Source organism: Coturnix japonica, chromosome 4 (assembly GCF_054131305.1).
Source record: "Coturnix japonica strain WE chromosome 4, WE-NBRP24, whole genome shotgun sequence".
In the NCBI taxonomy this organism is placed as follows: domain Eukaryota; kingdom Metazoa; phylum Chordata; class Aves; order Galliformes; family Phasianidae; genus Coturnix; species Coturnix japonica.
In genome coordinates, this window is record NC_140666.1 from 21,227,080 (window position 1) to 21,242,734 (window position 15,655).

The 15,655-nt window shown below is 41.0% G+C and overlaps 1 protein-coding gene across 14 annotated transcripts in view; it reads left to right on the forward strand.

Annotated features, from left to right (window-relative positions):
• Window positions 1–8,425: 8,425 nt before the first annotated feature.
• AMMECR1 (AMMECR nuclear protein 1) overlaps window positions 8,426–15,655 on the forward strand; it is an 85,313-nt gene continuing 78,083 nt past the window's right edge. For 6 of the 14 annotated variants that reach the window (XR_014945687.1, XR_014945686.1, XR_014945688.1 and 3 more), the window contains exon 1: window positions 8,440–8,807. Coding sequence is in view for 7 of the 14 variants with exons in the window: in XM_085546215.1 (XP_085402341.1) it covers window positions 8,636–8,807 (172 nt within the window). In the remaining 7 variants the exon portion in view is untranslated. Of the gene's footprint in view, window positions 8,808–15,655 lie in introns of all 14 variants that reach the window. The other 8 variants (XM_085546211.1, XM_085546213.1, XM_085546217.1 and 5 more) reach the window with 7 other exon arrangements.

Here is a 15,655-nt window from a genome sequence, read left to right on the forward strand (position 1 = left end):
AAGTAAAGAGTTTCCAAATTACAGGCAGTGTTTTTCTTAGCAGGCATTTCTAGTGAGAGAGAGAAGAGGCTGGTAGGAGCAAAGCTGTTTCTGGTGTAAGCCAGTTCGCCCCATTGGTTTCAATGGTACTCTGCCATTCTGCACTTCTTCAGAAGCTGGCTTTGTTTTGTCTTGTTTTGTTTTGCTTTGACTTAATTTAGAACAGTTGAACACTTGTGTGCTTTTTTGTCTTGGTGGAGGAAATTTGCATTAGCATCAATACCTAATGACAAATCCTGAGAGTATCTAAGTCTTGGGTGTTCTCTGATGGATTTCTCCTTTCTGAATTCAAAGTCTGGAAGTTTCTGGGAAAAGGGAGAGGCTGGGGATAAGGGACCATCCTGGACTCTGCAGGAGGAGCTGCTACTTGAAAGCCAGGCTTTGAAGGAAAGGGGAATCCTGGGATCCATGACACAATGGGGGAGTTAAAGGAATGACCTTGGCCTCAGAGATCTTGAAGGGCATCAGTAAAGTTTAAGGGGAGAAGCCACAAAATCTGAGGCAGTAGGAGAGAAACTGTGACAAATGTTAATTTTGTTGTCTTCCCTTAGATTCACAGTTGTCAAAAGGCACATGAAGCTCTACTAAAAAGGCACTGAGGATTCCCCAACAGCACACAGTTTGTCTAGCAAGATAAACTCTGCATAACTGATCATTCACAACCAGTTCCATGTCAAGAATGCTGACAGCTTTTCAATGCAAAGTGCATGGTCAGGGTCAGGGCTGGAATGTGAAGTCTGCCCCCCCCAGCCCCCAGGCACAGGCAGTGTGCTGGGAGCAAGTCTAGCCAAGGGAAGCATGGGGCAGCCCCAGAGATACTTGTGCTTATTTTAGTGAAATGTGGTAAGTGAACAACAACCAAAATAAATCTCCAGAGGAAGCAGAGAGCAGCAGTACACCAAGCAAGCTCTCAATTAGGAGATGCTCGTAGTTTCAGATGTGCCACCCAGAAACCCCAAATGACTTGCCACATTTTAGAACATTGATTTTCCTGTGCTGAGTTGTGTGTCTTAAAAAGCTGCATCTAGCCATAGAAAGCTTATTCATTTTAGTGATACTGCAGGAATTTCAGATCTTTACATTTTGTAATTGCTTATAATTGGAAATCTGGTGGTGCAGGTATTTGAAATGTTAATCTATGTATTGTTTCAGTACTTGGTTGGTTATGAGTACAGTGAACAAAATTGATTCTGTACTCATTTTTTATTTATTTATTTTTAAATGCTTTTACAATAAATGTAGCATCAGCAAAGTTAGGAAAAGCCAGAGAAGAGCAACAACATAAAGCAGAGACACACCCTACTGAGACAGAATGCAAAGCAACACCCATCAGGAAAAGCAGAATAATTTGCCACAACTTTTATATACAACCATTCCCTATTGCATGGTCTCATGCATAAATATTTTGTAGATGCCATCTTCTGGGGACCTGAGAAATGAACTGGTTGTATAACACTGCTGTGAGCTAAATAACATAACTTGGGAAACTATTCCTAAATCTCATTATTTCTTTACTTATTATGTTGGCAGTTGCATGAAGAAAAGTGAATAAGGTAATTATTTACCAAAACATTTATGATAAGCCGAAAAGAAGCAGAGGAGATATGGATACATGAATATTAAGATCACTGAGACCAAAATCAAAGTAGAAGTAGCTTTGTTAACTGCACCATGATCATAAAGCTGAAAAAGCATTGAGAAGTCCAGATTTAAGCTCAGTAGCAAGATGTACACACCTACAGAGGTCATACTCTCATTGTTGATGCAATGCTGCCCTCTAGCAATTGAAAACCAAGCCACAAGACTGACAAAGGTTTTCTCACAACAGAGGGCTTTTCCTTTCAAAAAGTGCTATTTCACACATCTGTGCTTGAAACTGCATTTTAAAGCTCTCTTGGTGAAGTTTCTATACTAGTGGTGTTTCTTCTTGGTGAGGAGAAACAGTAAGACTGGCTATTTGCATTGATGAAAATGTAACTGCATCTTAGGTGAAAAAAGTCACTGCTTTGTAGAGATGCACACACCTGACTGGTCTTTGTCCCCATTAGGGCACCTTAATGCATCAGCAAATCAGCCTCCAGCCATTTACCTCTTCACTACAAATCGTGCCATATGAAAGGTAGTCTGGAGTGAGTGCATTCAACCATTGGCTCTACACGCCTCCAAAGACTATGGCAGTACCTGGTCATTTCTTCCAGCATTCCATGTCCAGGTGACTTTCCAGTTCAAGGCTGTCACTATAAAACCCAACCACACCAGACCACAGTCACAGACAGGGTCTGGCACATTCTGCCTGTCTCACATGGCCCCCCTGTAACCTGGGTTCACTCTCTGCTGCTATCTCAATGCAGCTGGAAATCATAACACCAATGAAATGGTAGGTAAGGAACTGACTGGAGGGCCAGGCCCAGAGAGTGGTGGTGAATTGAGCTAAATCCAACTGGTGACCAGTCACAAGTGGTGTTCCCCAGTAGTCAGTGCTGGGGCCTGACCTCTTCAATATCTTTATTGATGACCTGGATGAGGGCACTGAGTGCACCCTCAGCAAGTTCACAGATGATACCAAGCTGGCTGGAAGTGTCAACCTGCTTGGGGGTAGAGAGGCCCTACAGAGGGATCTGGACAGGCTGGAGAGCTGGGCTGAAGCCAACAAGACCAAATGCTGGGTCCTGAACATTGGCCACACCAACCTCAGGTAGTGCTACAGGCTTTTGGCCTGGTAAAACATGTCAAAATTCCCAAGCTCTGTGTGATATTCGAGCACAGGCAAGCAAAACACTTAAGCATATGTTCGTCTGTATGGAACTGTGAACACCACCACTGAAGTCAGTGTGAGTTACAGACACACTTACAGACTTCTCTGAATGTCTGCCATAAACAGAAGTTGAGATTCTAATCTCTGATTCAGTTGAAAGATACTGGAAAATGTTGTCATTTACAAAATCTTGTTCTAATTATAACAAACCCAAACTGGCTCCAGACTTAAATTGGAGAGAGACATAATTAAATATTTTGATTAAATGGCCTCTATGATTACAAAAAAATAAATACAAGTTATATGTTTGATTAAAAAAAACCAAACATGCAGCCTCAGGGAAAGCATGAGAAATGCGACAAGAATAATGAAGGTGGGCTGCAACCACTTGGCTAAGGGAGGCTCTTCAGCTACCTTGAAGACTGTGTGGTGATATATGTGTCCCTTGGAGACACCACGGTACTGAAATATAATTTTACAGTGAACTGTTACATTGCATCTGCTAAGAACTTTGTATTAAACTCAAAGCAGCTCCACCAACCTTTTCCCCATACATTTAATCCTCAGAAGAGGAAATGGCCACAAGTTGTGCTTGGGGAGATTTAGATTGGATACAAGGAAAAGCTTTTTCTCTCCAAGAGTGGTCAGGCACTGGAATGGCCTGCCCAGGGAGGTGGTGGAGTCACCACCCCTGGTGGTGTTCAAGAGGCGTCCAGATGATGTGTTGTGAGATATGGCTTAGTAGTAGTAATGGTGATAGGAGGATGGTTGGAGTAGATGACCTTATAGGTCCTTTCCAACCTTGTGATTCTATAAGTCTATAAGCAACACTACCAAAAAGTATGGCACCATAGTGGAAAAATGGTACATGGAACAAATCCTCCACCTCTGTTTGCCTATAGAAATATTCTTTTCTATTAACCACAACACAGGAATCCCATACCACACTCTTTGAAGCTGATTTTGTGGAACTGTTTTTAAGCACTCCTTTTGGGCCTCTCTTTTTTAACTCATGGGACATTCTTAAAATACCATCAAATTGTTTTCCTTGCTTAACATGAATAACAACGTTCAGTTTCTTGTCTACACCTAGTTTGCTGACAGGTCATAATTAGATCCAAGAGGGATTCATAGCAAATAATTTTTCAGTGTGTTATAACCAAGAATTGCCAAACAGCACAGTTAAATCTCGGGTATCACTCTACAACCCTCAGGCACAATATGTTCTGTAGTCTTAAGCATTTTTTGTTTGAGAAAAGACCGAGGGACTGAAGTGTTGGAGGAAAAGGATAATTTTACGAGACCCTGCTGGCCCATTGACACATCAGATAAAGCAGCATTAGAAGTGGCAGGCTATTAGGACAGGAATGGAGAACCATTGGACCCAGCCAGACTGATGCTTCAGCTCCTGTAAAATCCTCTAGAAATCAATAGATTGCATATGCTATGCACTATGCACTGAGAAGAAACACAGGCTTGGTTGTCTATGTCTTGATGTGTTCTGCCAGTACAGCTCTTCAAATGACATTTGACTTCTCCATTGCTTCTTCATGACAAAACTGCTACCCTAACTCAAAGGGCCACTGTGATGATATTTTGTTATTCATACCTTACCAGAATGGAAAAATAGATACACAAAAGTATGTTTAAACAAAAGAAACTTCTAAGGCACCTCAGAACTGAATCACAACACTGTAGACACATAGTGACCATGAGAGAATGGCAATGCAGCAAATTTTCCCCACAGTCATTATCAGACAGAACATCAGACAGAACAACACTGCCGGGCTCCAGGCTGCAAGTCTCCACTTTAAGTGGAACCTTTTCTGATTTTTACATTTCAGAGTCAAATCAAGTCCGATTAAAAGCCCCAACTCTTTTCACAGACGTCCATGCATTTAGAAACGGAGCCAGTCAAAACTACAAGACAAAATGTCTCTCCTTTTACCAGTGTAAATCTCAAGACAGGATATATTAATTATCTAACTCAGTTGTACTGATCCGTAAGGTTAACACTGAGAAAGATTTAGTACAAATGTTAGAATGACTCTGATTTATAGCTTTACAGTGGAGTAGAATCAGGGCCATTTTCCACACTGCTTTCCCTAACATTCAAAATAAAACCTATAGTGACAGAGCTGTTAGTATCCAGGAGTTAGTTGCTTTGGAGTATTCTGATTTATACTGTTGCATATAAAAAACTGAACAAATGCAGTCAGACTAAATTGTATTCTTCATAGCATAACTGTAGGTTTGGTGGTTGTTAATAACAGTTTCTTACTAAACAATCTCTGTTTGCTATGGCAAACTGCAGTGCTCAGGCCAACCAGATGCAGGACATATTAAGTTAGTACCTTAGAGTACTAACAATGCAATAACATATTTCATTATAAACTCAGGGAAGCAAACTATGTCCCTGACACGCTCTGCTCCCAGACATTGCAGAGGCAATTGATTCCTTTATGCCTCATGTGAGAACCACCAGAGAAAAATCTCTGGAAGTAGTCATTAATCACTCAAAGCATAACAGAATCAGAATTTTTGCAGCGATGCCAAAAGCAGTTGTGGAGACTTCGGAGGTTTGCAGTGTTGGCTGTTGAGCAACATGGTGCCTGGAGGGAGGGAAGGGCTGCAGTTGGAGTTTCTTTTTCACTGATTATAACAGAATCTTTGCAGGGATCTCACAAAATCTACCAGTCAGTCCTCTGATGAAAATTAACTTCACAAAGAGGTTTAACAATACCAGCACCTTATCTGTAGTTACAGAGGAGCAGACTTACCCATCCCAACAGTGCATTCCAACCAACCAAGGAAACCACAATGTGATACAACAGTATGGGGCTGGAATAGAGCAAGGTGGGATGAGATAGAAAGACAGTGTGCTTGGTAGGGGAGATGGGGAATACAGGTGGGTTTTAAACACAGAGAGAATGTCCCAAGCAATAGGATAAAAATGCACATCCTGCCCCAGTGAAGTGTGTACAGCATTTACCCACACTTCTCAGTTTATTTGCTCAACAAGTTTCTGTAGCAGAGTTTTCATTCACAGCCACGCTGCTCTGTCAGCCTACTGCCGTGGCAGAAACGGGACTCTGTTTCTCCACACCAGCCAGTACCCAGAGCCAAGAACACTCAACCATCAATGACTGCTGAAATCCATGTCCTGATGTGCTTACAGGCGTGCTGGCAGATGGTTTGCCATTCGCACTACTGATATGACAGTCTCAGAGCTCAGTCAGCCTGGCAGGGCACCGCAGGTTCCAGTCACTTCTGTTCTCTCCAGGGAAGTGAAGGATGGATGCTGCTGTTTGGTTACACTGAGCGCCCAGCAAAGTGCAAAGACAGAGATGACAAAAAGAGGAGCAAGAGCATTTGACCATTTAGTTTTCAAAAGTGTGTTAGATACTTTATAGTATAGCAATATAAAGCACCTCTTGTAGCGGAAAGAGATCTACTTGATCCATACATCCATTTGATAGGCACCATAAGCACGTATTTCACTATAAGAATGATGAATGCATGCTCACATCTTTGTTTCCATGCCAAACCGCCCATCTGTTCTCCGCTCAGAAATCTGTCATGCTCTTTTCATTTTTGCCCTATGTTATATTTAAGATTAAAAATAACAAAATAGGCGCTATCTCATAATTTATGTTCTAGACTCTCAGTACTAATGAAATTCAACAGAGAGAATGGTTCAGAATCCCAAGTTTCCAGCTGTTTGAGACAAAGCACGGCTTTATTGTGTTGCATTAGCAGCCTCATTATAACAGGGAAAGAGAAAAAGAGTGTTTGAATTAATTACCTCATTTGTGGAAAATAAAATTTCATTTTTAATGCATAGTTCATCTGGTAACATACAGATACCGGCCTCTAATGATAGCCCTATGCTGATGTATTGCTAGCAGTGTACCATCTGTGATGAATTACCTACTAGCTGTCATTATTATTGGCTTTAGGTTTTATTAATTTACTGAAAAGGTGCCTATAAAGTCTTTTGTATCGTCCTGCTGCTTCAAATACAGGAATGGGTTTGCATTAGGAGTTTTTAGGAGATAAGTAATCAGGCTTCTTCAGATCACCATAAAATTTATGAGGTAATTTATACCAACAGTAGGTAAGTGTGAGCACTTGATGCCATTTGTCTGAGAGTGAATGCTATAGCACGAGATTCATAACTATTTAGGCCATAATTCCTCATGTTCTGCATTTATGTTCGGTCAGCAGAAGCACTTCAGGGAGCGCACAGAGAGGATGAGCAGCCTGCTTCAGGGACTGTCTGCTCTTCCAGTTTCTAGAACAGGTCAGATCAGAACAGTTAGAACTGCAGACTGACCAAAAGATCTGATGTAGCACCTTTATGTCCAAAGCACTTGCAAAAGGGAAGGTCATAGCTATGCATTCTTGGCTGCCCTTGTACATGGGCACTTTAAATGCCTATTTATTTTCATAGGACAGATACCTAACTCCTTTGTTCCAGAGAACTTCACTGTGAGTCTGAAACTACAGCAGCTAGCATACATTACACACAAGCATTTGCAAGATAAAAGGAGCAGATTTCCTAAAGAAGTATAGCTTCATCACTTAAAGCGGAGACTCCTATTGGAACCATTAAGTGATCTCACATCACTGCGGTTGAAGCACATTAAATAATGTTCTCTTTAGGATGCCATTATTTCTTGGCATGACTTGAAAATGTCATGTTAAGACAAAAGCACACACTGAAGTAAGGGCAATATTGGGCTTTTTTTTTTTTTTCTGAGATGTGCAATTGTTTTTCAAGCAGCAGCTTCTCATAATCCAGTCCCATGTGGCTGAACCTAACCCAGATACAGCACTGAGAGCTGTTTCCCTTTTCAGTGTCAGTACAAAGCAAACCAGGGACCAGCTCCTAGCCCTTGCTCTGGCAGCTTTAATGCTGTCCTAAATAGGTTACTGAGGATTACTTTTGGCACTGTTTGGGAAACTCATCTGGCATCAAGCCAGCGTTCCCAGCTTTGTGCCAACTGCTTCTTGTTCTCTTCTAAATCAGGGAAGTAACATCAAAAAGTGGCAGGGAACAAGCTGAAGAGTGGGGCTAAAGCACGCCACACCCCAGTGATCTGCGTAAGCACAAAGACAATTACAGGCCAGATAAGTGACTGCAGTTTCTTCTGGGTACAGCACAGAGACAGCAGTGCCTCTGCCAAGACTGTGCCAAATGCTCAGGCGATTCATGAAATGCTGCCCATAAGTAAGAATTTTCCTGCAAACACTGAAAATGTTATGCTATCCTTTCTTCTGCAGCACTTTACCTGAAATCCTTTGCACTCTGTGGGACTACAAATGGCATCAGGGGGGATGCATACAGCCCACACCAGAACGAGGTTTCCAGATATCAGAAGTGAGCAGTTTCCATGATCCCTGCAAAAATATCAGCTTGTCTGACTGCTTCTAACTGTAAAAAGTAAAACACTGCTATAATATACTGTTGCTACATCACAGACGTTGCAGCTGAAATCAACCTTTTGACTCTATTTCTTCTCCCATCTCCCACGGCATAACTTTTCTCTGTGCCAAACTCTGAAGGGTTAACTGGCATTGGCTGGAGGAGGGGGAAGTCGGAGGTCAGCTCCTGTTGTGACACCAGCGAACTCCCGAACTCAGGAGTTACTCCTTAACCATGTGGTTTCATCGTAGGTTCTTCCTGCCAGCGATTTCTCACTTTAATCGCACACCCACAGCAACCCAGATCTTTAAATTCAGCAATTCTTTCTCAGGTTTCAGCAAGTCATTGGCAGCCTGAGCTATTTTTGGGATATTTTCTCTACTGCAGATGCAGCTTAGGAAAACGCAGGGAGCATGCTAAAGACCTGCAGCTATTTGCCTTGTACAATTTGCTCATTTCTCTTTATTTCTCTGTTTTCCTGCACTGATCACTTAAAGGACAATCTCTCTTGCAAACAAAATCCCCGGAGCCTGATTAGAGGGACCGAAGGCTCCCAGACACGGATTGCCTGCCAGCCACAGCACGGTAAGGACATGGACACTTTTGGCTAGCCTTGCATTGCAGTTTTTTAAGCTTTGCTGAACGTTTATTTGTGTCCATCGCTTCCAAATCAACACTGCTGGCATGGCAGGCAGTCTCCAGCTCCTGGTCTCCATTTTCATTCCTTAAAATCCTCAGCGCTTGTAAGTAACACGTTTATACTCACCGTCTCTTTGTGTGTTCTAGAAATCAATGACTGACACTGATTTTGATCGGTTCCGGAGTTGTTGTTTTTGGGTTTTTTTCCTTACATTTTAGCATCTTTTAGAGATTTGTAATTTTTAATCCTGACTGAAATTGTGGGTGTTTCTATTGCCTGATCTTCCCTATTGTAGATATATTGCTAGTCTCATTATTTAGCTCTAAAAATAATGCAAATCAGGGACTCGTTTTATGTACTGTAGAGGGAAGCATATTTAAAAAGACCTGCTATTGCTGATTTACTGTTATATACGGATCTTTCTTGTCCTGTGTGCAGGTTCTGCTATAATACCTTAACGCTGCCACAGAGCAGTGTGCTAACATCACAAAGACAAATACACTATAAAACCAGCACAGCAGAGTTGTGCTGAAAATGAATAGGTTTTATTGTGCAGTTCTTTCTGTATAGACTCACAGAAATGCATGAAGTGAGCTCTGCAGGAATGGTGAGATCCCAGTTTTACAGGATGTGCTGTTTATTGAAATACTTGTAGAAATATTTTACTGCTGCAGGAAGATGAACACAGCTCATTTCTAATGAATATACAAACCAAATTGTAGGAATGTGTAGTGACAGAAACTGGGAAAGGGATTCTTCTGATCCTTTACTGTACTTGAGGCTCTTTAGAAAACCGTAATTGTTTTATCTCATCAGGATTAGTAACGTGATGCCTGCAAAATGAGAATCCTCCTGAGGGCTTAATGCATGTTATCCAAATACTTGACTGCAACTCAGTGCGTGCTGTCCTACCGAGAGGTTTCAGAAAGCCTGACTTTGCACTAGGGGGAGAGGGGGTTTTCCCATACAAGCAATCAGAAGCTGTCTGCATCTGCTGCCAGAACAGACAGGAGCATAATGGACAAATGTAGCCCCATTACCTTCCCTATAGAAATGTTTGGGCATTATCGTTTATAGAAAAAGCAAAAGTTAGCACAGCCTTCAAAATGGTATTTCAGGAGGTTTTTCAATCTTCACCTTTTCCTTTCCAGTAAGGGAGACTTTTTGTTCATTTCCTAGCCTGCATGTTTCTTGAGGGATTGGGAAAACTGACTAGAGGGATGGGGGAGATGCTGTGAGTGCACAAATGGATTGAAGATCTTATGTTCACCAACAAAGGCTTTCAGACACTGGATTCTTATTTAAAGCTTATTTTTCAGCATTAAAAAAAGTTATCATGTTGATACCTGAAGAATTTAAACAAAACCAAAGCAAACAAACAAACAAAACCCTGAGCAGTCATGCAGGATATAATGAATTAGAGCACTAGAAGCCAAGAGGAAAACTTCAGTTGCTATTAGTAGGTTTAGAATCAGGCCCTGGAGGCTGTATTTTTGCTTCAGAAAGTGTCTCATCAATTTTGGTAGACAGTTTCTAAGATACCGTGTTCCCCCTGAAAAGCAGACTGGTCTCTGAGCCTGGCTCTCCCCTCCCACTGGCAAACCTCAGCCTCGTTTCCACTGAAGTCATGATACTAAATCAGCCTAATGAGATGGATGAATTAGTCCTTTAGTCCTCAGTTCCATTTTGCACTCAATCCCAAATGTGAGCACTCAGCCTGCAGGAAATCTTGAGACTACGCATTTGACAGAGAGTGCAGGCAGAAAACAGTGATTATGGTCGGATGTGTTTTTGCTCAATCTTAGGCAAGCATTGGATTGTTTACTGTTAACAGAGGAACTGCTATGTCATCAGACAGGCTACAGGGCACGCATGTAAATGTAGATCCCTTATGTTCTCTCTTAAAAAGTTATGTTCAGCACAAACAGAAGCGAAATGAAGTTCTAAAGACAGGACAGGTCTGGGCAGAATTTGTTATTTAGGAATCAACCAACATAAAACTCATAATCATACACTTCTAGAAATAGACTATTCATGTGTCACGTTTGGGATCGCTTTAGAAAACGCCATTCTAAATTTTGCCACTGAAGAAATATATATATATATATATAAAATTAGAAAGACAATGATTGTTGGAAAGAAAATAATCTGGATAATGAAGATAATAGGTGCCTTCTAGAATATATTAACTTATTTTTTAAACACACTGCTGCATATAAGAGTTCCCTGATTCAATGAAGAACATAAATCATGGGGATTAACAATCCTCTAGATGTTCCAAATGGAAGATACACCCATGCTGAGCTAATACATTCATTTTGGCTTCCCATTGGATCTTGCATAACACTTTCATACAAAACCTTCAAACTAGGACCACAAATAGCACCTCCCTCTGCTATGAACAGAAGCGGCTGCTTCTCCTGGTGCGAGTGATCACACTTCCAGTGTATTGGCTGTGTCCCCAAACACATGGATGTGGCTCCCTTGGCAAAGAACAGATGGAAATCTGGAAATCCACGCACCTCTCCTTACCCACATTCTCTTCTGCTGCTCGAGGCCTTCTCCCACCCTTTGTGCACCAGATAACTTGTCTGACGCCCGGGGTTCACAAGAAATGGCAGATCTAGAGGAAGATGACAGCAGCCCTCCATGTTGCATTAGGTCTTTGTGTTTTTTTTCTGTGTGTGTGTGCATGTACTTCAAATGAGCTACACGCAAGACACTGAAGATTAACTGACTCTATAAATGCACTAATTTATAATTCAGCAGCAGCAATGATGCAAAGCGCTCTATAACTCATACTTGATGGCCTTTGCCTAAGGACAAGTATATGCAAAGAGCTGACGGCTATCGGGAAGGGCAGTGGCTAAAGTGGAACAGATGCTGATTTACAATAGAACTTGTTCTGGAGGCAGAACACGAACGTAAAGCATAATTAGTTCTTCACTTGAATAATCACAGGATTTAGTCTCTCCAGTTTTAATGACATCCTCAGACACACGCTACAGTTGCTATAAATCAGTTATTGTACATAAGCAGAGCCATGATAATTTCTTATATTAGGTTTAGGTTAAGCTGAACAAATTTTACATGCAAACAAATATCAGTGTTAAGATTTTTGTTGATGTAGTCTATCTAGTCCTTAGCAAAGGCTTTAATGTCTGCCACAGTATTGTCCTGGGGAAGCTGGCTGCAGCTGGAAGGCCATGCAGGGGAAAAGGACCTGGGGGTGTTGGCTGATGCTCAGCTGAATATGAGCCAGCAGTGTGCCCAGGTGGACAAAAAGGCCAATGGCATCCTGGCTTGCATCAGAAGTATTTGCCAGCAGGAACAGGGAGGTGATTGTCCCCCTGTCCTCTGCTCTAGCGAGGCCACAACTTGAGTACTGTATTCAGTTTTGGGCTGCTCATTACAAGAAAGACACTGAGGCCCTGGAACATGTTCAGAGAAAGGCAACAACACTGGTGATGGGTCTGGAGCACAGGCCTTATGGGGACTGGCTGAGGGAGCTGGAATTTAGTCTGGAGGAAGCTCAGCGGAGACCCCATATGTCTCTACAACTATCTGAAAGTAAGTTGTGGCAAGGTGTCTCTTCCACAGGCTACAGTACCAACAAGCAAATGCTCTGAGTAGCATTTCTTTTGCAGATAGCCTTTAGAAATGGATGGCTGTTCTTTATAAATTAAATTTTGCAAAATACCCTTGCAAAATGTATGACTGAAACTCCATCCCTAAAATTGGAATCAGTCACTGCAAGTTTCACAACACTCAAGTGTTTATATTATCTTGAGATTTTAAGGCAGTGAGCTCCCACTGCAGCAGAGGTGCATTTAAAGATGGCATGTCCAAGGATACATGAAATTACATTGACAAGAACCAGTTCATCTGCAGCCACTGGGTAATTTTATTTTAACTAGGTGGAAAAGAAGTAAACCCACTGGACAAAGTGATGCTTAAAACTATTTGGGAAAACAAACCATTGTCATTAAGGACTCATGAATTCAGTGACAGTGCTTTGCAGTCTGCAGGATGGATTGTTACAGGGTCTGATGCCATCTTTTGCATTTCTAAACACCGGCTCCAGTTAAGCACAGCTGCAATGGATGCCTTAATTTTTCCCCTCACATCTGTCATCCTCTGTTCAGTCAGCTCCACTGGATATTTATTTCTCTAATCCTGCAGATTCCTGAGTGACTTTGGTTTCACTACATGTGATGATCAGGGAAGAAACCATAAGAAGAATCATTAGCAAAGGCACCTGAAAGTGGAATTCATTCCTGAAAGTTCAAGCCCAAGCCAATAAGACAAATCATCAATATATATGAATGACACACACAGAACCCAGATCGTATTTCTCACTATGTAATATCACCTCCTCTACCACTGTCTAGTAGAGATGAAAGTCATGAGATTTATCTGAAGCTGAAGTGTATAAACTCAGTGTAATATCTGAACAAAGCAATGGTTCAATACATCACTTTTTAAAAGAAAAACAAATGTGGGTAAAGTTCTGCTCTTCCTAACACTGTCTCACACTTAGCCCTGAACATTTCATGATGTGACTGTGTCTTTTTTGATGCCAGACAGCATTCAGCTGTCCTCAAAATCTGCAGGCAAAAAAAAAAAAAAAAGATTCAAATGAAATAATTCTCTATTTGCAGAGGACAAATAGCCTCAGATTATTCCTGTTCAGTATGTGGAGTCTTTCAGATGTGACAGTGATCTAGTCATATTCATATCTAATAAGCTAACCACTTTAGAGTTAGATATAAACAAATAATATTTCAGCCCCGCAGAACAGGCTGACCTCACACAAGCCTCAAATTTAGTTCTTTCATGCAGTTTGTCTGAGCTGGTATTATTAATAGACACACTAAAATGGGAACTTCACCCTGGCTCAGCTTTGACTCATTGAATGGCCTTGGGCATCACATAACCTCTGTCTCCAGTGCACTATCTGCATAATGTGTTAGTCTATCTAGTGACTTTACAGAATCATGGGAATATAAATGAGGCATTTCACAGAGCTTTTAGGTTACAACACACTGGCTTCCCTCATAACCCCTCCGTATTTTTATAATGTATTTCCTGAATTTTAACATGTCTTTTTCATCAAGGCAACTAAACTGTTTAAGCAGGAGGAACTATTTAACACTTCCAAAATAAGCATCCTAAGATTAGTAAATTGAAGTAATAGAAAGGAACCACAGCCATATAAAGCTTGGATTCTCACAGTCTCAAATGTCTTTATCAGTTGATGCTTTTAAATAAGCTCTTAACTGCCCAAAAGAAAACTTCATTTCTCACCTTGAGAAGAAATAATAGATAATGTGGTTAGTAAAATTTGTACCAGAAGGAAGAATCTGTTGGTTATTAACCTGGTAGTGAAAAAGAGTTGTATTATTTCAGAATCTGATCTGTTTCTGAGTGCAGGACAATTATATCCACTTTACTGCATCAGAGGACATAAACCCTCAGTGCAGCTGAGATCATAAAACAGCAACTGAGTTAAGTTATAAGCTTAGTTACATATTTTCTTGTTTTCTACTGAAATTATTCTGCATTCTGACTCCTCTGCTCTGAGTATGATCCTTTCTATCTCAGAAAACGGCCCATTCCCCTTAAGGAATGCCCACAGGGGACTTAGAAGATGTTGACATGCAACACTCAGATGTTTGTTAATTTTTAATGCCAGCCTGAAATAGATGCAAAAATACAGACTCATCTGACATCAGTTTAAAATAGAAAGATAGAGCGTCAAAAGTTGATTAGTTCAACAGTGATTATTGCATCAGTGCATGCCAGGAAATAATCTCCATGCAGCAACCCTACAATACCCAGGCATTAGGCTAACTACTGCTGCTTCAATGGGTACACAACTGAGCTTTGTCAAGATGGTATTCTCTCTATGCTCATTCACCCACTGTTATCTCATTTTTTTCCCTCCATGACTTGGTTTCTTCTTTATTTGCATTATTCCAGTTCAAAAGGAACAGACATTAATGTAAAGCATTACTTACAGGGTACAGGGAGTATATATTGAATGCTATTACCTTTAATTATCGAGTGGTGAATTGTTCATCAAATTCAGGCCCTCTCAGTTAAGTCCTCCTGGAGCATGGTTCTCTAGACAGCACAGCTCTCAGGGAATGGTAAACACTACTCCATTTCTAATTATGTCACTAAAGTGTAGTGAGAAAAAACACCGTGTATTACCCCAATAGGGCTGCATGTAGATATGTATGAATGCATCCATATGGAAAGAGAATTCAGAGCTTCAAGCTAACTCACAGCTTGCGTTCTTGTGGAACTTGGCAATAGGACAAGGAATAAGAACTCTAAAGCTGATTTGATCCCTAATAATTAAGAAGTATTATGACATAACTACAAATGTTATATCCTGTGCCTGAAAACGCTATTTTAAAAGGCAGTTCAGATGAGAATGCAAAAATAACCAAGGTCGAATTCATTGGCAATATTCCCATTACTTCAATAGGACATTTGCTTGTTCACTGTAGTTACAATTTTGGGTTCGTGTCTTTCCAGTAATTAGGAAAGAGTTACACCAGCCTAAAAACTACTCTGAAATCCAAAGCAAGCAGATCTTAGGAGATGAGAAGAAGAACATTTCCACTAAACTATTTGCATCTGGACAGGACTTTAGATACAACACCAGTGAAGCAACTTGCCCATATAAAAAGTTCTTAAAAAACTGAAATTAAAAAGCCTCAGAGGCCAAGCAGCAAGAAGCAGTCCGTGTACATTACTCTTTGATATCCAGGTAACCAGAAAG